The sequence below is a fragment of the Pseudophryne corroboree genome, chromosome 4 (assembly GCF_028390025.1).
Source record: "Pseudophryne corroboree isolate aPseCor3 chromosome 4, aPseCor3.hap2, whole genome shotgun sequence".
Taxonomy (NCBI): domain Eukaryota; kingdom Metazoa; phylum Chordata; class Amphibia; order Anura; family Myobatrachidae; genus Pseudophryne; species Pseudophryne corroboree.
Window position 1 is genome coordinate 298,208,846 of NC_086447.1, and position 22,107 is coordinate 298,230,952.

General features: G+C 45.1%; 1 protein-coding gene across 20 annotated transcripts in view; it reads right to left on the reverse strand.

The window, feature by feature from the left end:
• TNIK (TRAF2 and NCK interacting kinase) overlaps positions 1-22,107 on the reverse strand; it is a 659,967-nt gene that overhangs the window by 191,590 nt on the left and 446,270 nt on the right. For all 20 annotated transcript variants that reach the window (XM_063916233.1, XM_063916232.1, XM_063916239.1 and 17 more), the window contains exons 11-12: positions 12,593-12,659; positions 4,057-4,261 (exon numbers count right to left, since the gene is read on the reverse strand). In XM_063916233.1, coding sequence (XP_063772303.1) covers positions 4,057-4,261; positions 12,593-12,659 — 272 coding nt within the window. The remainder of the gene's footprint in view (positions 1-4,056; positions 4,262-12,592; positions 12,660-22,107) is intronic.

The following is a 22,107-nucleotide window of genomic DNA, read 5'->3' on the forward strand; positions in this document are numbered from 1 at the left end:
TCTTCACTACAATCCATTTTTAATGCAGCTGCGAGGCTAATCTTCCTCGTTAGACGTTCATTGTGTGCAGATCCGCTCTGTCAGTCCCTCCATTGGTTACCGGTATTCTACCGTATTAAATATGAAATACTTTTACTTACATACAAGGCTATTAACCAAACTACACCAACGTACATCTCTTCACTTATCTCAAAATATCTCCCTACCCGACCTCTCCGCTCTGCACAAGTTCTGCGTCTCTCATCCACACGCATTAATTGTTCACACTCAAAATTACAGGACTTTATCCGGGCTTCACCCACTCTGTGGAATGCCCTCCCCATGCGCAATAAGACTCACCTCTAGTCTCCAAACCTTTAAATGTTCCCTGAAAACTCACTTCTTCAGACAAGCCTATCAAATTCCAGACCCACCCACATAACCTTCAGTGCTTCCCTATCTAATTACATCCTTTCTGTACAGTACACATAACATCACATATCTTGTCCTTCTTTACTCTCACACCCTCCTGACCCTTGGCCAATATTGCTCGGTGACCATAGCATACAACCCATTAAGAACTTAGCAATCTGGTGGACCATTATACAATAAGTAGCATTTGTCCTTGTGTATCAACGCCTATTTCCCTATAGATTGTAAGTTTGCGAGCAGGGCCTTCCTACCTCTATGTCTGTCTGTTTTTACCCAGTTTTGTTATATTACTGTTGTTCTAATTGTAAAGCGCAACGGAATATGCTGCGCTATATAAGAAACTGATGTAATTACGGATGTATTTTTGAGTGTGAACAAGTAATGCGTGTGGATGAGAGCTGCAGATCTTGTGCAGAGCGGAGAGGTAGAGTATGGAGATATTTTGAGCTTAGTGAAGAGATGTATGTTGGTGTAGTTTGGTTAATAGCCTTGTATGTCAGCAAAAGTATTTTATATTTAATATGGTAGAATACTGGTAATACTGGTAACCAATGGAGGGACTGACAAAGCAGATCTGCAGACGATGAACGTCTAGCGAGGAAGATTAGCCTCACAGCTGCATTCAAAATGGATTGTAGTAGTGAAAGCCTATGTTTGGTAAGATCTGTCAGGAGACTATTACAATAATCAATGCGCGAGATAATGAGAGCATGGATTAGAGTTTTTGCTGTGTCTTGTGTAAGATATGGTCGAATTTTGGATATGTTTCTTAGATGTATGTAACATGATCTTGAGAAAGATTGAATGTGGGGAACAAAGGACAGTTCAGAGTCAAGAATGACACCTAGGCAGCGAGCTTGTGGGGTAGGGATGATTGCAGAGTTCTCAACAGTGATAGAGATATCAGGTTGGTAACTACTACTGGCCGGTGGAAATATAATTAATTCTGTTTTGGAAATATTAAGTTTGAGGTGGCGAGATGTCATCCAAGATGAAATGGCAGAAAGGACAATACAGATGGTGACAAATAAGGGGAGGATAGGTAGATTTGAGTATCATCCGCATACAGATGGTACTGAAATCTGAAAGAGTTGATTAGTTTGCCAAGAGATGTGATATAGAGAAAAGCAGAGTACCTAAGACTGAGCCTTGCGGTACTCCAACTGAGAGAGGTAGCGAAGAGGAGGTGGAATCAGAGAAACAAACACTGAAGGAGCGATTAGATAGGTAGGATGAGAACCAAGAAAGGGCTGTGTCCTGAATACCTAAGGATTATAGTGTTTGTATGAGAAGAGAGTGGACAACAGTGTCAAAAGCAGCAGGGAGATCAAGGAGAATAAGTAGTGAGTAATGGCCTTTAGATTTAGCAGTGACCAAATCATTCACTACCTTAGTCAGTGCTGTCTCTGTGGAGTGTTGGGCACAAAATCCTGACTGGAGTGGGTCCAGTAGGCTGTGTGAGTTAAGAAAGTATGTGAGGCGAGTGTATGCGGGTCTCTCAAGTAGCTTGGAGGGGCATGGGAGCTGAGAGATGGGATGGTAGTTTGAGAGAGAGTTAGGGTCAGAGTTTTGTTTTTTCAGAATGGGAGTAATCACTGCATGCTTGTACAGAGAAGGAAAGATACCAGTAGACAAAGAGAGAGTTCAGATTTTAGTTAAGGTTTGGATGAGCACAACAAACAGCTTTATTAATTTGTGAGGGTATAGAGTCAAGGGAAGAGGTAGTAGAGTAGGCAGATCAAAAGAGTGCAGATACTTCATTTTCATTTGTAGGATCAAATGAAGAGAAGGTGTTGGGTTCAGGCAGGGAATTGAGCAGGTCACTTGCTGTGGAAGAGCATACCATTTCATTTCGGATCTTATCAATCTTGTCCTTGAAATAGGAAACAAGATCTTGCGCACTGACAGTGGCTGGTGGGTTGGGTGAGGGAGGGACAAGAAGTGATTTAAATGTATTAAAAAGTCGCTTGTGGTTAGAGGCTTGAGCAGAGATTAGAGATTGAAAATATGTTTGTTTGGCAGTGTCCAGAGCATTACGTTAAGAGTGGTACACGGTCTTATACGCGAGAAAGTCACTTGAACTACGAGATTTACGTCACTGGCATTCTACTTTACGTGAGAGTTTTTGTAGGTGTCTAGTGTATTTAGAGTGCCACGGTTGACAACCAAGTCTACGTGGAGTGTGATGGGTAGCTGGAGTCACTTCATCAAGTGCTGTTTCTAGAGTTTGGTTAAGGTGTGACACAGCAGTCTCTGGAGAGGTGAATGTAGAAATTGGTGCGAGCAATGGTTGCAGTGAGGTAGATAGTTGTTGAAAATTAATAGCGTTAATATTTCTGTGGGTTAGAGGCGGCTTGGTAGACTTCAGGGACATTGAGTTTGAAGTAATGGAGGAGAGCATGCAGGTGATAAGGTTGTGATCTGAGAGAGGGAAAGGAGGGCTAGTGAGTTCAGAAACAGAGCATAGTCTGGTGAATACAAGATCAAGGCAGTGGCCCTCCTGATGAGTAGGGGAGTCAGTCCATTGGGAGAGGCCAAGAGAGGAGGTTATAGAAAGTAGTTTAGAGGCATGGGGAGATTGTGGACAGTCAATAGAGATATTGAAATCGCCCATAATGATGGTGGAGCTGTCAGAAGATAGAAAGTGAGGCCAAGCAGAAAAGTCTTCTAGAAACTTTTTGGGTTGCCCAGGTGGGCGATAGAGAAGTGTGTGTGTGTGTGTGTGTGTGTGTGTGTGTGTGTGTGTGTGTGTGTGTGTGTGTGTGTGGGGTGGGGGGGGTTGGATCCTATTAGTGTGTTCTTCAAATGATGTAAATGTGAGTGAGGGAACAGGTGGTAAAATGATGTGTGTAAGATTTGGTCAGTAATATTCCAAACCCACCTCCTTTACTGTGTGTGAAGTGGAGGCCATCATGTGACAGTGCTGCAGAGGAGGCAGTGTCTGATTGTGTGAGCCATGTTTCTGTTATAGCTAGCATATAGAGTTTTATGCTATGAAAAGGTCATGAATAGGTGGTAATTTGTTGCAAACAGAGCGTGCATTCCATAAAGCACATTTTAGTGACTTGGAGGGAGATGGGAGACGTGTGATGTTGATAAGGTTTGTTGAATTTATATTCCATTGTGAATCAGCTGAACGTGAGCGTGGTATGTGGATGGGACCTGGATTTGGGGATATGTCACCAGAAAGTAGAAGCAGAAGAGAGAGATTGGTATAGCTGGGGGGGGCGTGTGTGATTTTTAAAACCTTTTGTAATTCACTTGGTGGTCTGCTATAAGACCGTACAGGGCATCTGACATCCTAAGTGGTCTTCTAGTTCTCATAGTCAGGGATTTTTCTAGGCTGAAGAAAGATCCACTGAATATATTCTCTATGAAATATAACACCTCCAGGCTGACACTACTATTCAAACATAAAGCTAGTTAAGGCGATTGTCTTGATAACAAGTGGAAAACACATTTCTACAGTATAACAGCTGTAAACTTGCTTTCCTCTCAGCCAACAGCAAAATTTACCTACTGTAGCAAATTGGTACGTTATGTCTGAATTTTAATATATAAATAGATTTGCTTTTATATTCTCTCAATACTTTTGACCCCCTGGGCAGCTGTACAATCATTTCCTGCTGGAAAGAATAGAAATACCTCTTCTAAACGTTTTCTTTGTTCTTTCTGCTCTTCAATGCGTTTTTGCCTTTCAGCTAGAAGCTGCCTTTTGTGCTCTTCATTCTCACGTTGCTGCTGTTCCAGTTGCTGACGTCTGAGGGCTTCTGAACGCTCCTTATTAGCCAACTGCAGCCTCAAGAAATCTCGTCTTAGCGTGGACTCCCCAGGTAGATTTAAAATTGAGCTAAATACATAGGAAACAAAAAAGTCCTTAAACTGTTCTGAAACAAAATCTGAAGCAAATTAAACCAAACGTGCTAAGTGACGGCTAGGTCACTGGTGGACATACAACTGTGGTGGAACTACATGTAGCAGCATGCCCGGTCAGCTAGAAAATATAACGATTCTGGCCAAGTAAAACAAAAGCAGGAAAAAAGTCCTTATCGGAAAAACGCTTTTATAATTAACACCATTAATGAATACTATACTAGTAAGTATATGTGTATTATAAATACAAACATAACTGATTGGGTAGCACGGCAAATGCTGTGTAATTAAATATTTTATTATCCAAATAGTATACTATCCCTCTCTAATTTTACAATTATACAGATAAAATCTAAAACTATTTTACTAATGTCATGCAAAACTACACTTGTGGTTGAGCATTAAAATCAGGCATACAAGAGTAAAACTACATTGTATATTTATTTCGATTGAGTGGATTCTGTTCCAGTATGCCAAAGGTTCTGGATTTGTGTCCAGTATGTGACGCTCTGTACGTAGTGAATTATTATAACTCATCACATACTGTATGTAACACATCTTTTCTCATACACGAGTCAGTTCGCTTGGATGTTTGGGCATTACATAGTCAATACATCTACCCATTTACAAATCCTTTTGTCTCAAATCCGTTATTAAGCTTTTATCTTGCTTACTGTATTACTCTTTTCTCTTCATAAAACACTTGTAAAAGTAATATATACAGTAAATTAGTGATGAGCGGATTCGGTTTTACTCGGTTCTCAAAACGGCATCTTATTGGCTATCCAAAACACATGACATCCGTGAGCCAATAAGATGCCGTTTTGAGAACCAAGTAAAACCGAATCCGCTCATCACTACAGTAAATACACACACTTCAAAAACAAACAAATATATATATATATTTATATATATATATATATATATATATAAATTAATTATATGATGTTATGTTGATGCTTACCGGAAATTCACGGACTTTATTCGTAGCTGACCACCCTGGCAGGCTTGTATTATGATATTGTTGTCCTGACCGGATATTCTTATCATGCACTTTATGTGAATCCTTTTTGCTGCTATCTTTATAATAAGATTTTAAACCTACCGGTAAATCTTTTTCTCGTAGTCCGTAGAGGATGCTGGGACTCCGTAAGGACCATGGGGATAGACGGGCTCCGCAGGAGACATGGGCACTTTAAGAAAGACTTTGGATCTGGGTGTGCACTGGCTCCTCCCTCTATGCCCCTCCTCCAGACCTCAGTTAGAGAAACTGTGCCCAGAGGAGACTGACAGTACGAGGAAAGGATTTTTGTTAATCCAAGGGCAAGATTCATACCAGCCACACCAATCACACCGTATAACTTGTGATATACTAACCAGTTACCAGTATGAAAACAACATAGCATCAGTCCAAGACCGATGAAAACTATAACATAACCCTTATGTAAGCAAAACTATATACAAGTATTGCAGAAGAAGTCCGCACTTGGGACGGGCGCCAAAGCATCCTCTACGGACTATGAGAAAAAAATTAACCGGTAGGTTTAAAATCTTATTTTCTCTAACGTCCTAGAGGATGCTGGGACTCCGTAAGGACCATGGGGATTATACCAAAGCTCCCAAACGGGCGGGAGAGTGCGGATGACTCTGCAGCACCAATTGAGCAAACAGGAGGTCCTCCTCAGCCAGGGTATCAAACTTATAGAACTTTGCAAAGGTGTTTGACCCCGACCAAGTAGCAGCTCGGCACAGCTGTAGTGCCGAGACCCCTCGGGCAGCCGCCCAAGATGAGCCCACCTTCCTAGTGGAATGGGCCTTAACCGATTTTGGTAACGGCAATTCTGCCGTAGAATGCGCTTGCTGAATTGTGTTACAGATCCAGCGAGCAATAGTCTGCTTTGAAGCAGGGCCGCCGACCTTGTTGGCTGCATACAGGACAAACAGTGCTTCTGTTTTTCTGATCCTAGCCGTTCTGGCCACGTCAATTTTCAAAGCCCTGACCACATCAAGGGACTCGGAATCCTCCAAGTCACGTGTAGCCACAGGCACGACAATAGGTTGGTTCATATGAAAGGATGGGACCACCTTAGGTAGGAATTGAGGACGGGTCCGCAATTCCGCTCTATCCATATGGAAAACCAGATAGGGGCTTTTATGTGATAAAGCCGCTAATTCCGAAACTCGCCTAGCCGAAGCCAAGGCTAACAACATGACCACCTTCCAAGTGAGATATTTCAACTCCACTGTTCTAAGTGGTTCAAACCAATGTGACTTAAGGAAACTTAACACCACGTTAAGGTCCCAAGGCGCCACCGGAGGTACAAAAGGAGGCTGAATATGCAGTACTCCCTTCACAAAAGTCTGTACTTCAGGTAGAGAGGCCAATTCCTTTTGAAAGAAAATGGATAAGGCCGAAATCTGAACTTTAATGGAGCCTAATTTTAGGCTCAAATTCACTCCAGTTTGTAGGAAGTGAAGAAAACTGCCTAGATGGAATTCTTCCGTAGGAGCATTCCTGGCCTCACACCAAGAAACATATTTTCGCCATATTCGGTGATAATGTTTAGATGTCACGTCCTTCCTAGACATTATTAGCGTAGGAATGACCTCATCCGGAATACCTTTTTCCGCTAGGATCCGGCGTTCAACCGCCATGCTGTCAAACGCAGCAGTGGTAAGTCTTGGAACAGACAGGGACCCTGTTGCAACAGGTCCTGTCTTAGAGGAAGAGGCCACGGATCTTCTGTGAGCATTTCCTGCAGATCTGGATACCAGGCCCTTCGTGGCCAATCCGGAAACAATGATTATTGTTCTCACTCCTCTTTTTCTTATTATTCTCAACACCTTGGGTATGAGAGGAAGAGGAGGGAGTACATAGACCAACTGGAAAACCCACGGTGTCACTAGGGCGTCCACAGCTACTGCCTGAGGATCTCTTGACCTGGCGCAATACCTTTGTAGCTTTTTGTTGAGACGGGACGCCATCATGTCTATTTGGGGCAGTCCCCACCGACTTGCAACCCGTGCGAAGACTTCCTGACGAAGTCCCCACTCTCCCGGATGCAGGTCGTGTCTGCTGAGGAAGTCTGCTTCCCAGTTGTCCACTTCCGGAATGAACACTGCTGACAGTGCGCTTACATGATTCTCAGCCCAGCGAAGAATTCTGGTGGCTTCAGCCATCGCCACTCAGCTCCTTGTGCCGCCCTGGCGGTTTACATGAGCTACTGTGGTGACGTTGTCTGACTGGATCAGAACTGGTCGGTCGCGAAGTAAGGTCTCCGCTTCACGTAGGGCGTCGTCTATGGCCCTTAGTTCCGGGATGTTGATGTGAAGACAAGTCTCTTGACTTGACCAAAGGCCTTGGAAATTTCTTCCCTGTGTGACAGCTCCCCAACCTCGGAGGCTCGCGTCCGTGGTTACCAGGATCCGATCCTGAATGCCGAACCTGCGGCCTTCTAGAAGGTGAGCACTCTGCAGCCACCACAGGGGAGATACCCTGGCCCTGGGGGACAGGGTGATCCGCTGATGCATTTGCAGATGTGACCCGGACCATTTGTCCAATAGGTCCCATTGGAAAGTCCTTGCATAGAACCTGCCGAAGGGAATGGCTTCGTACGTCGCCACCATTTTTCCCAGGACTTGAGTGCAATGATGCACTGACACTTGTTTTGGCTTCAACAGGTTCTTGACTAGAGTCATGAGTTCCTGAGCTTTTTCTATCGGAAGAAAAACCCTTTTCTGGTCTGTATCCAGAATCATGCCCAAGAAGGTCAGACGAGTCGTAGGAACCAACTGTGACTTCGGGATATTGAGAATCCAGCCGTGTTTCTGTAACACCTTCAGTGAAAGTGACACGCTGTTCAACAACTGCTCCTTTGATCTCGCCCTAATTAGGAGATCGTCCAAGTATGGGATAATTGTGACTCCTTGCTTGCGTAGGAGCACCATCATTTCCACCAATTACCCTGAAATTGGTAATGACAATACTGTACCGTAATTCTCAGGTACGCCTGATGGGGTGGATAAATGGGAACATGAAGGTATGCAGCCTTTATGCATAGATACACCATAAAATCCCCCCCTTCCAGGCTGACGATGATCGCTCTGAGCTATTCCACCTTGAATTTGAACCTTTTCAAGTATAGGTTCAGAGATTTCAAATTTTAAAATAGGTCTGACCGAACCGTCCGGTTTCGGGACTACAGCCAAGGTTGAGTAATATCCCCTTCCTTGTTGAAGGAGGGGAACCTTGATCACCACCTGTTGGAGATACAATGTGTGAATTGTATTTAATATTATCTCCCTTTCTGGGGGAGAAGCCGGTAGGGCCGATAAGGAAAACCGGCGAGGAGGCACCTCTTCGAATTCAAGCTTGTAACCCTGAGAAACAATTTCTATTGCCCAGGGATCCACCTGTGAGTGAACTCAGATGTGGCTGAAGAGTCGAAGACGTGCTCCCACTGGGACGGACTCCCTTAGCGGAGCCCCAGCGTCATGCAGTGGATTTAGTAGAGGCCGGGGAGGACTTCTGTTCCTGGGAACAAGCTGTGCCCTGCGCCCTTACCTCTGGTAAGAAAGGACGCTCCTCGTACTTTCTTTTTTTTCTGCGACCGAAAGGACTGCATTTGATAATGTCGTGCTTTCTTAGACTGTGAGGGAATATAAGGCAAAAGATCAGATTTACCAGCTATAACTGTGGAGACCAGGTCCGAGAGCCCTTCTCCACACAATTCCTCACCCTTGTAAGGTAAAACCTCCATATGCCTCTTTTAGTCGGCATCACCTGTCTATTGCATGTTCCACAGGACACGTCTAGCAGAAATCGACATAGCGTTGACTCTAGAACCCAGTAGACCAATGTCTCTTTGAGCATGTCTTATATATAAGACAGCATCTTTTATATACCCTAGGGTCAATAACATGGTATCCTTATCTAGGGTTTCAATCTCCGCTGATAAGGTATCTGTCCACGCTGCTACAGCGCTATAAACCCCTGCCGACACAATCGCCGGTCAGAGTAGTGTACCAGAATGTGTGTAAATGGACTTCAAAGTACTTTTCTGCATGCTATCTGCAGGATCCCTGAGGGTAGCTGTATCTTGGTATGTCAGCGCTACCTTTTAAGTAAACGTGTCAACGCCTTGTCCACCTTAGGGGAGGATTCCCATCGTATCCTGGCCCTAGCAGGGAAAGGATATTGTCACAACTGAGGGCTGGTGCTGACCAGGGAGAGCCTCAGTTGTAGGGGCTGAGGTATATGTATACCTGGGAGGCAGTACAGGGTTCTTAGACAAGCAGGGAACCTTTAGAACAAATGCCCGAAGGCGTGACCAAGACAACGAAGGAAAGTTCAAAGGTTTATTAAACACAGTTCAGAGGAATACGGATGACTTGGTACAGGTAACAGGAATCACAGTTCAGAGAAATACTTGGGATCGATGACGGAACACCGATGGTGACTTGGGATCGATGGCGGAGCACCGATGGAGACTTGGGATCGATGGCGGAGCACCGATGGAGACTTGGGATCGATGGCGGAGCACCGATGGAGACTTGGGATCGATGGCGGAGCACCGATGGAGACTTGGGATCGATGGCGGAGCACCGATGGAGACTTGGGATCGATGGCGGAGCACCGATGGAGACTTGGGATCGATGGCGGAGCACCGATGGAGACTTGGGATCGATGGCGGAGCACCGATGGAGACTTGGGATCGATGGCGGAGCACCGATGGTGACTGGGGATCGATGGCGGAACACCGATGGTGACTGGGGATCGATGGCGGAACACCGATGGTGACTTGGGATCGATGGCGAAACACCGATGGAGACTTGGGATCGATGGCAGAACACCGATGGTTACTGGGGATCGATGGCGGAACACCGATGGTTACTGGCAGGGCAGAGCACCGCTGGAAGCTAGAAGCCGGTCTCAGGTAACTGCCAGGGAGCAATGTAGACACTGCAGAGTCAGGCTGTACAGCAGAGAAAGTCCATGGAAGAACTGCACACTGGAATCACTGAAGACAATTGAAGCACTGACCAACTTTCCAGCCCAGGAACAAGATATTTATACCAGCTGGGAAACAGGGATTGGCTGGCTGATTAAGCAGAGTCTAGAGTGCAGCTGCTGGGTAATTAGGTAGAAACCAGAGTGCAGCTGATTGGCTGAAAAGTAACATGTGATGAAAACAAACATGGCTGCGCCCATGTTTGAATTTGGAGGGAAAGACTGTTTGTAACTTGCATGTGAAACTTAACCCTGATGCTGCCAGAATCACAGTAAGGAGATTAGAGACAATGAGATGCAGCGTCCTGCACACAGACAGTGCAGATGGAATCCAGGCTTGGAACGCTGGGACAGTCTCAGGAGGCATTTGGAAGGTAAATACCGATAAGGAATTACCTGGATCGTGACAGATATGCCATGAGAATTCTTTTGGGAAACTGCAGTTTCTTGTCTGGAGATTCCCGTTTGGTTCATGAGAGGGGGGAAATGTTATATCAGCTTTCTTCCCCTTAAACATGTGTACCCTCATGTCAGAGACAGATGGGTCATCAGTGATATGTTAAACATCTTTTATTACAATAATCATATATTGACTACTTTTCTGCCAGTTTTGGCTGTAACTTTGCATCATCGTAGTCGACACTGGAGTCAGACTCCGTGTCGGTATCAGTGTCTATTATTTTGGATAGTGGGCGTTTTGAGACTCTGAAGGTCCCTGCGACATAGGGACAGACATGGGTAGATTCCCTGTCTGTTCTCTAATCTTTTGTGCAATAAATTTACCTCAGCACTTAATTCCACATATCCAGTCAGGTGTCGGCGTTGTCGACGGAGACACCACACACACACACATTTGCTCCATCTCCTCCTTAGAAGAGCCTTTTACCTCAGACATGTCGACACACACGTACCAACACACCACACACTCAGGGAATCCTCTTATCTGAAGACAGTTCCCCCACAAGGCCCTTTGGAGAGACAGAGAGAGGGTATGCCAGCACACACCCAGCGCTAATACCCCAGGAAAAACACACAATGTGTTTACCCAGTAGCGCTGTAATACTATTATTTGTTGCCAATTATGTGCCCCCCCCCCCTCTTCTCTGAAACCCCCTTTCACCGTGGATAAGCAGGGGAGAGTCCGGGGAGCTTCCTCTCAGCTGTGCTGTGGAGAAAATGGCGCTGGTGAGTGCTGAGGGAGAAGCCCCGCCCCCTTGGCGGCGGGCTTCTGTCCCGCTTAAATATAATAAAAACTGGCGGGGGCTCTTTATATATACAGTGCCTAGCTGTATATATATCTCTTTTGCCAGAAATGAGGTTTATATTGCTGCCCAGGGCGCCCCCCCTGCGCCCTGCACCCTGACAGCGACTGCCGTGTGTGAGGTGTGTGGGAGCAATGGCGCACAGCTGCACTGCTGTGCGTTACCTCAGTGAAGATCATGAAGTCTTCTGCCGCCTCTGAAGTCTTCTTTTTCTTCTCATACTCACCTGGCTTCTATCTTCCGGCTCTGTGAGGAGGACGGCGGCGCGGCTCCGGGACGAACTCCAGGGTGAGACCTGTGTTCTGACTCCTTCTGGAGCTAATGGTGTCCAGTAGCCTAAGAAGCAGAGCCTTGAAACTCACAGAAGTAGGTCTGCTTCTCTCCCCTCAGTCCCTCAATGCAGGGAGTCTGTTGCCAGCAGGTCTCCCTGAAAATAAAAAACCTAACAAATATACTTTCTGTCAGGAAGCTCTGGAGAGCTCCCTGAAGTGCACCCATCTCCTCTGGGCACAGTATCAAACTGAGGTCTGGAGGAGGGGCATAGAGGGAGGAGCCAGTGCACACCCAGATCCAAAGTCTTTCTTAAAGTGCCCATGTCTCCTGCGGAGCCAGTCTATCCCCATGGTCCTTACGGAGTCCCAGCATCCTTTAGGACGTTAGAGAAAAATATTTTTTGGAGCATTGTCAATAGATGTGCGGGCTCTTTGTGATGGACTGTGTTAACTCTATTATGTGCCAGCACTCTGCCTGATCATATATATTTTTCTATTTAATGTGTGCAACAAGTTTTTCCCCAACTATGTTATATAGAAAATAGACTAAATAACAAGAATTGGTTATTTACCTGCTCACAGAGTCTGAGTGCCACCTGCTACTATATTATTACTTGATTTATTCCGTAGGAGGGCAATAAAGCAAATTCAAACACTGCAAACTCCAGTAAACTTGATTTGATATCCTGTACTTCAAGCAAAATGCTATACCTGGTTACCTGTTTGATCAGTTGTAAATTTTCATCTATACACAGTAATATTACCTTGGCTCCCCTGAATCGTTATCTTCCTCCTCCTCTTCGCTTCCACTATACTCATACTCTGTTTCATCTGTAAAGGAAAGATAAATTTGGTTTAGACTTCCTTTAACATACCACAGCAATGCTTCATTACTTATAAACTATTATAAATGATCATCAAACATTACAATTAGCATTCAAATATCTTAAGTAAAAGTTGCCATGCTGTGACCAATCACTGTACACTACCCTAGGCGCTAATCTGGTCAACTAGGTGCAGAGAGGAGTGACGGAGACGCGCAGACGCAGTGAGGACCCGGAACCGGAAGTGATGGCTGCTGGTTGCCGGGCGCCAGGGAGCACAAGCAGGACGCGCTCGTGCATGCCGGAGGGGGATCGATGCTGTGAGCCGGTCGTAAACCAGGTGGTGCTGATCCCAGTAGACGGGGAGTGCACCAAGCAAGGGAGAAAGCCGGGCACCGGGGGATCACCAGGGGGGAGCCGAAACAGCGGATCCACCAGCGTGGGAGGCATCAGAGCAAGGTGTCGGGAAAGAAAGCAGCGGTGGTCTGACTGAGGCTGGTGCAGTGCTGCTGGAAAGAGCCAGCCAGGGGAAGCTGGTACCAGTAAGTAGGTGCTGCTGCAGGTGGTCGTGACTCCCCCTGGACACGCAAGTATCATATTTATTATTGTATTTCCTGTTTTTTTACTTTTTTCCATTGATACACTCTTATAGATTGCATTACCAATTAATTTACGGTGTTGAAAATTGTCTCTTTCCACAGCTAGGCTATAGTATTGTGTTGTGTAACATAGTCTGTACTATTTGCAGGGCCGGCGACAGGGGGGGTCAAAGGGGACACCTGTACCGGGCCCCAAGGATCAGAGGGGCCCCAAAGATATGCCACTTAGTGCCCAGCAGGGATGTCCAAATAGGGCAGCGAGTTTTAGGCGGTGTGAGCGCAGTCTCAGAGTGATTGGAGCCTCTCACACACAGTGACTGTGCAGCGGGAGTATGCAACCGCTCTTCTGGGTCCAGCTCTGTTGCAGGCAGTTACAGAACATGGCAGCAGCTCCGCTGGCCAGGATTTCTGTGCCATGTGCCAGCCTCTTCTGGTGGTGTGTGAGGGCCACATGGTACCTGCTGTGTCGTGTTTGGGTCTGGATTCTGACGAGTGCAGCGCAGGTGAGTCTGTTCCCAGGGTAAGGGTGGCTTGGTGAGGGGGATACAGGGCTTTGGGATGATGTGGGGGAGTCATTGGGGAGAGACAGACTGTGGGGTGTATAGGAGAAAGGAGAGAGGGAGACATAGACTGTGGTGTGTGTGGGTGAGGAGGGAGAGATCTACACATTGATATATATGTATAAATAAATAAATTTTTATTAACAGTTCCTTATATAGCACTGCAAATTCCGTGGCACTTTTAGAATCTGAAGGGGCCCCATAGATATCACTGTATGGGGCCCCAAGATTTCTGTTGCCAGCCCTGACTATTTGTATTGTAATACATAGTCGGTATTGTTTGTATTGTATTGTATTGTTTTTATAAAGGTACAGGGAGTTAGAGTTTTTAGACAAAATGGGGGTGTCCGTGGTTGGAAATCTCACTCATTGCACGTCGTGCATGATGTATGCACACCTGGAGCAACTGGCCCAGTGTGAATACATCTGCGCGAGGTGTACGCGAACGGTTGCACTGGAAGCCCAGGTAACTGATCTAGAGCAAACCGTTACGCGACTGAGGAGTATTCACAATCGCAAGCAGAGCTTAGATAGAACGGTGGAGGAGTTGCAGGGGGGTCCACCGGTAGAAGAGGACGAGGACAATAAGGTAGCTAGCTGGTCATGGTTAGAAGGAAGAAGAACATCTCCGATATGCCAAACCCTAATAAATTCGCCCGACTGGATTAAGATTCTGGGGAAAGCAGTGAGGAAATGACGGCACTGGAGGATACCGTTCCCTCTAGCAACCAGAGGAGTGGTCCCTCCAGGACAAAGGGAACAAAAGAAAATTAGGTACCTAGTCAAATTGTGGTTGTAGGGGATTCTATTATCAGGAAGGCAGACAGGGCAATCTGCTACCGGGACAGTGATCGCCGAACAGTCTGTTGTCTCCCGGGTGCTTGGGTACGGCACATTGTGGACCGGGAAGAAAGATTGTTGGGAGCGGCCGGGAACGACCCGGCGGTCTTGGTGCACGTTGGCACCAACGACAAAGTTAGTGGTAAATTATAAGACTAAGATTATAGGGACCTAGGCCAAAATTAAAGGCAAGGACATCTAAGGTAATATTCTCTGAAATATTACCTGTGCCACGCGCTAGTACAGGGAGGCAGAGGGACATTAGGGAAGTAAATGTGTGGCTCAGGGATTGGTGTAGTAAAGAAGAATTTGTGTTCCTAGAACACTGGGCGGACATCTCAGTCAGGCGGCATTTCTTTTGCCGCGATGGATTGCACCTGAATGAAGAGGGGGGGGGAAAGGATGGTTAGACAGTTGGAAGAGATATTCAACTAGGTGCCTGAAGGGAGGGATTAGAAAGAATTAGTGGGACAACTAGAGAACGAAGAATAGTGGGATGGATAAAGTATAATGGGGCTGGAGAAGGGGGGGGGGGGGGAGGGGAGAAAAATAGTCAGCAATGGTAATTTAAGAGACCCAGGTTCCTAAGGAAACATTATCTACAACAAAACTTGCGGATCAGGGAATTACTAAACTTAAGTGTATGATTGCAAATGCAAGTAGCCTAATAAGTAAAATGGGGGAATTAGAGACAATTGCACTTAATGGGCATTACAGAGACATGGTGGGACGATTCTCACGACTCGGCAGCAAACATTGAGGAATACACCCTCTTCAGGAGAGACAGAACTAATACAAAGGGAGGAGGTGTTTGTCTTTATGTTAAACCATTCTTAAAACCATATTTAATGGAGGTCAGTTACGAGGAGACTGGAGATAACGTAGAGTCATTATGGGTTGAGATTTCGAGTGGGGGTAAAGATACAAAAAAACCTTTAATAGGGACATGCTATAAACCGCCAGATACTAGTGTCTCTGATGAATTACAACTCTTGCAGCAAATCGAAAAAGCTGCAAGTATGGGGGACGTCATTATTGTTAGGGACTTTAATTACCCAGACATAAACTGGAGCACAGAAACAGTAAATATAGCTAGGGGTAACAGGTTCTTAAACATGCTAAAAGATCATTAATTGTCCCAGGTAATCGAGGAACCAACTAGGCAAACAGCTATACTGGACACAATACTAATAATGAGGAAATAATAACAAAACACTAAAGGAGGGGAGTCCCTAGGAAATAGCGATCACAATACAATTCGATATAACTAAGACTTTTAACTTTAGGAAAGTTAATTTCATATTGCTGAAACAAACAATGAAGGACATCAATTGGGAAATTGTATTTCATGGTAAGAATACTGCTAAAATATGGGACATTTTTACAACTGCGCTCAATAAGTACACTGATTTACATATTCCCAAAGTCAACAAAAACAGAAGTAGGAAATTCAAACCGATGAAGGTCAAGGAACAAATGGATAAAAAAAGGCGTGCTTTCAAATCATTCCAGTTCTACAAGGAATGTAACAAAAAAATACAAAAAAGCAATCAGAGCAGCTAAAAATAGGATTTTGGTACTTACCAGGTAAATCCTTTTCTTTGAATCCATAGGGGGCACTGGAGTACTCTAGGGATATGGACGGTTCCACAGGAACTAGGCACTGAATAGTTAAACTTTGACTATACCTCCCCTCCATATTCCAGAGTACCTCAGTGTTTTTTTACTGAGCCGAACTGGAGCTATAGAGGTTGACAATGGAGAAATACATATAACCAAAAACGGACAACAATAAAGTTGACACAAACGAAACTGACAACTAACAGTTGACACCAACCCGATAGAATTTCTAATTTGAAACAGTCGGTAAGAGTGTGTTACCATAAAATTCCCTGCACTTACCACAACCAGGTAAACAACTGCTCTGGGTGGGCGTCCAGTGCCCCCTATGGATTCAAAGAAAAGGATTTACCTGGTAAGTACCAAAATCCTATTTTCTTTTTCATTCACTAGGGGTCACTGGAGTACTCTAGGGACGTACCAAAGTTTCCCCCCTGGGCGGGAGAGCTGTTTGGCACCTGTAACACTAGACGGCTAAAGCTAGATGCTGATGCCGCAAAAGTATCAAACCTGTAAAAGCGCACAAACATGTACACTGAAGACCATGTAGCCGCACTGCAAAGCTGTGTCGTAGAACTCCACGACCAGCTGCCCATGACATTCCCGGAGAACGTGTGGAATGAGCTGTTACTGATGTAGGCGGCTGTAACCTAACATGAAGGTAAGCCTGACGTATGGTCAGTTTTATCCATCTGGATAAGGTCTGCTTAGAAGGTGGCCAACCCATCTTGGCCGCATCATAGAGAATAACAACGTATCCGTCTTATGAACTGTAGACGTTCGGAATACATAAACTCGTAATGTGCGTACCACAACCAAAATTCCAGAATCTCCTGTTAACACAGGAACTACTATTGGATGATTGATGTGAAAAGAGGACCCTACTTTTGGCAGGAAAGCGGGATTAGTCTAAAATTCCGTTCTGTCATTATGAAACACTAAATACGGTGGCTTGCATGACAAGGCACCCAAAACTGAAACCCGCCCTGCCGAAGCTAAGGCTAGGAGAGAAATTGTTTCCCAAGTGAGAAACTTAATATCCACTTGTTGTAAGGGTTCGAAACAAAAAGACTATAAGAAATCTAAACCCAGATTCAAGTCCCATGGCGCAGTAAGTGGAGTGAAATGGAGGCTGTACTTTGAGGACACCCTGCATAAAGGTGTGTACCGACGGCAATAGAGCCAATCTTCTTTGAAAATAAATTGACGCAGATATCTGCACCTTTAGTGTGGATAAACGCCGACCTCCATCTAACCCCATCTGTAGACATAACAAAAGACGGGATAACTTGAAAGATGATGTCGGAAACTTCCGAACTTCACACCAACCTATATAGGCACGCCAAATTCTGTAATAATGACCTGCCGTAACCGGCTTCCTAGCTCGTAACATGGTTGGTATAACCTATTCTGGAATGCCCTATCTTTTTAAGAGGGCTGTCTCAACAGCCACTCCGTCAAACGCAGCCGCGCTAAATCGGAGAAAAAGAACGGACCCTGTTGTAACAGGTCCGGACGCAGTGGGAGCGGCCAAGGAACGTCCGCGAGTAGACCGCGGAGATCCGAAAACCAAGCTCTCCGAGGCCAATGAGGCGCCACTAGTATGACTGTGACGGACTCTCTTTTGATCCGTTTTAGCAACAGAGGGAGCAGCGGAAAACGGTGGAAACAGATACACGAGACTGTATGGCCACTTGATTGTGAGAGCATCCACCGCCACTGCCTTTGGATCTCTCGTTCTGTACACATACTGGGGCGTTTGATAATTGTGGCGAGATGCCATCAGGTCCACTTGCGGGTAACCCTACTTCTGGACCAGCATGTGAAACACTTCTGGATTTAATGCACATCCTGGATAAAAATCCTGGCAGCTGAGATAATCCGCCTCCCAGTTGTCCACTCCCAAAATGAATACTGCCGACAAAATCACCTCGGCCCAATTGAGGACTCGAGCTACTTCCCGTAGCCAAAGTGGACGTTGTGCGCCACTAGCGAAGCAGAGACGCAAGAACCAACTGCCAACTTCACAGAAGCTGTAGGCAGCAAGAAGTGTAAGGTGGTCTTTATTTAGGGCAAACCTGAACTGGAGCACCCTGCCACTACAGCCTTGTTACCTCAAACCCTTACCAAAGCAGGGCGAAGCAACAGCCCTACTGCTGTGTAGGGTACACTCCGATAGGTAGGTAAACGCCCAATAATTGCAATTGTCTCATTGAAAATTGTTCAGCCTTCGCTGAGAACCTGACGTACGGGCCTGGTGCTATGAGGGCTACCGGCGAATCGACCGCAACAATCTAGCTGAAACAGTAAATTTTTCCCTCTCAGGCAGTACATGCGCCCGCATTCCCCCCAAAGGGTCTGTCTGCGCAGTCGAATTTGTCCGACACACTGTGTGACCGACTCTGCAGCGAAGGTGCTTGTTTGATTATGCATTAAACTTAGTGATCATGTACCCCGACCAGTAAGTACACCACGGAAGTAATCTGTGTATAAACCTGCATTACCGTGCATGTGGTTTCCAGCAATAGTGAATCTTCCTGTAGAGACATGCTGTCAAAAACAATTAATAAATTAAATTTCTAACAACCCCCCGCTCCCCCAGAGGCTGAGTGTTGTAGGGCAGCAACCTCCAGCAAAGACCCAGGAAGTAACGTAAAAAATGGTGTCCTACCATGTTTTTTATTTTATTTATTTATTTATTATTATATATATATATTACACCTGTTAAACCAGGATCTGAACCAGTGTCCATGCAATCACAATGTTCACTGTGGGCGGGAAGCCTAACCACTTGGCTACAGAGCCACCTGTAAAAATAATAAGCAAAAGCAGCTGTTTAAACATCAACTCTGGTGATGAAATGGTTGCTGTAGTGACTTGCAAACCAGATGGTACCTGAACCCACAATCCCTGGTTTAGGAGGGCAGTGTCCTATCCATTAGGCCACTGGGGATCTGGGGAGGTGAGGCCTGAACTCACAATGTTTGCAGTGCTCAACAGATACTGTTTAATAAGCACTGTGTGCTGACCAATTGCGCCACTGTAGTCTTGCCAAAATAGATTTTTAATGTCAGCATATTTTATTATATATATATATATATATATATATATATATATATACATATACATACATATACACACATATACAACCATGTATACAACCATGTATATTCACACATACTCAGACCTTAGAAATATATATATATATTTCATATATGCATACATACACACATACACATATATATTATATACCCATATACATATATCCAGATATATCCTGATTCAGAAGTATAATAATTCTTAGAAGTCTGAAACTAAATGTGACCACTCACAGGCTTAAAAACCTGAGAAGTCTGCTGCTTAACCGCAGCTTAGTTAATGGGTCCCAAATCCAGTGTGGTGTGGCTGTAGATTTAAAAATACCTACAGCACCTTGTATTCCCAGGTGGCTAACCAGGCCCAACACTGCTCAGCTTCCAAGATCAGATGAGATCGGGCGTATCCAATTGTGGTGTGGCTAAGTGAATTAAGCAAAGCTGCTGCAGGTGAGCCTGAACTCACAATGCTTGCAGTGCTCCACAGATACTGTTTTATAATCACCATGTGCTGACCAATTGTATAACACATCTTACTTTACAACAGTGAACAAAGCCAGAATTTGGCTGACCACAGCCATGATTCAGATTTGCAGTCTTTGGGATAATATCATTATAAATAGTTACACACCCTCCAACATGACCCGCCCCATTAGGTACAAAATGCTCTGTTTCTGGACTTCCCTCTTAATTTATGATTTCCATCACCTGTGTTGAACTAGTTAAATGATAAGAAAGCTGTTTCTTCACCAGTGATGGCAATAATAAATTAAGAGGGAAGTCCAGAAACAGAGCATTTTGTACCTAGTGGGGCGGGTCATGTTGGAGGGTATGTAGTTATAAGAATAATAGTCTTTGCTGGTGTCTTACTCATTATACCGACAGACAATACAAAATACAACTTGCGCGACTCAGTAAATAGCACTAAGGTGTCTTTACAAATATATATCTGGCCAAGTGAAGTACACGTCAGCAATATGCCTGGTTCCAAATTCCCCTTAACACCCCTGCGCCTTCAATGGAGGAGAGATGTAATACAGGAAATTCTGGAAAAACAACAGGAAAAATGGTTAAATATGCAGACTTATAATTATGTAAGCAGATTTAATAAACATACTATGTTGCATTCAAACCTGCACATATATGAGCAACATGTATCCTGTTTAACAAAGACTTAATAGCCTATTGTAATACATATGCAGCGCTGCTGTATTCTAGTAAACATACTTCTTTTATCAACAAGAGTTGAATCATGAGATTTTATCCAGTGAGCCTGACATTTGTGTGTGCAGGGAACATCACTGTGGCATCAAAGTTACTCACATTTGTGTGCCCCCCCCCCCTATTGAGGGAGCTGGAAGTGGCATCGAGGGCCGGGGAGCGCGCTGCATAGAGCCGTGGAGCGGCCTATGCATAAATCAACGTGGCCGGCGCGGCCCAGAGCGGCGGGGGACACAGCATAAACAGCAGCGCTGGAAGCGGCGGCGGGCGGCTGAAGGCAGCGGCCGGCGGCCACACACACACACACACACACACACACACACAGTATCCCACACAGCAGGGCGGCAGCGTGAGCTGACCGCCCCGTTCAACTTACCTGGACCCTGTGGTGAGGGCAATGACGGGGCTTCTCTGTAAGCACTGTCAGCCTTTTACTGCAGGTGACCTGCACGTGGTAGTGAGGGAGCTCTTCTAGAGAGGTCCGACACCCACAGCTGCTTCAGCAGCTTTCCTATCCCAGACCCTCGCCTTCTTGGAAGGGGGAAAGGGATTCCCAAAAAAAAATAATCAAAAAATTCAGTCATTGTGGATCAACTTCCACAAGCCTAGTCTCGGTGAGCACCGAAAAAACACTGAGGTACTCTGGAATATGGAGGGGAGGTATAGTCAAAGTTAAACTATTCAGTGCCTAGTTCCTGTGGAACCGTCCATATCCCTAGAGTACTCCAGTGACCCCTAGTGGATGAAAAAGAAATAGAAAACGAAAACAAATCGCAAAGGAGAGTAAAACAAACCCCCAAAAGTTATTTACGTATATAAATGGTAGAAGGTTAAAAAGGGAGAATATTGGGCCTTTAAAGGGTGAGTTGGAAGTCTTGATTAATGATGATAGGGAAAAAGCGGATTAATTTCATAAATTCATTTAATCAGTATTCACGAAAGAGGACAGGTTGACAAGAGTAGAGCATAACAAACTATAATATTGACCCGTTGCTTGGTACTTGGTTAAACGAGGGAGTAGTCCGGGAGAGACTAAGTAAAATTAAGATAAATCTACTGGGCCGGATGGACTCTACCCCAGAGTTCTTATGGAACTTAATGTAGAGATATTGCGACCTCTATATTTGATTTTCAGGGAGTCAATTAGATCAGGAATGATACCAAAGGACTGGTGTACAGCAGAGGTAGTCCGAATATTTAAAAAGGGTATTAAAACGCTCCCCGGGAACTATAGACCAGTAAGTTTGACATCTACAGTGGGGAAAATACTAGAAGGTATATTAAGGGATAGCATACTAGAGTACTTGGATACCTCCAAGGTTATTACTAGGAATCAGCATGGCTTTGTGAAGGACAGGTCAATGTCAAACTAACTTAATAAGCTTCTACGAGAAAGTGAGCGATAATATTGATCAGGGTCAAGCAGTGGATGTGATCTTTTTGGACTTCACTAAGGCTTTGACAAAGTTCCACATAGGAGACTATTTCTCAAACTAAGAGAACTTGGGGTAGGAAACACT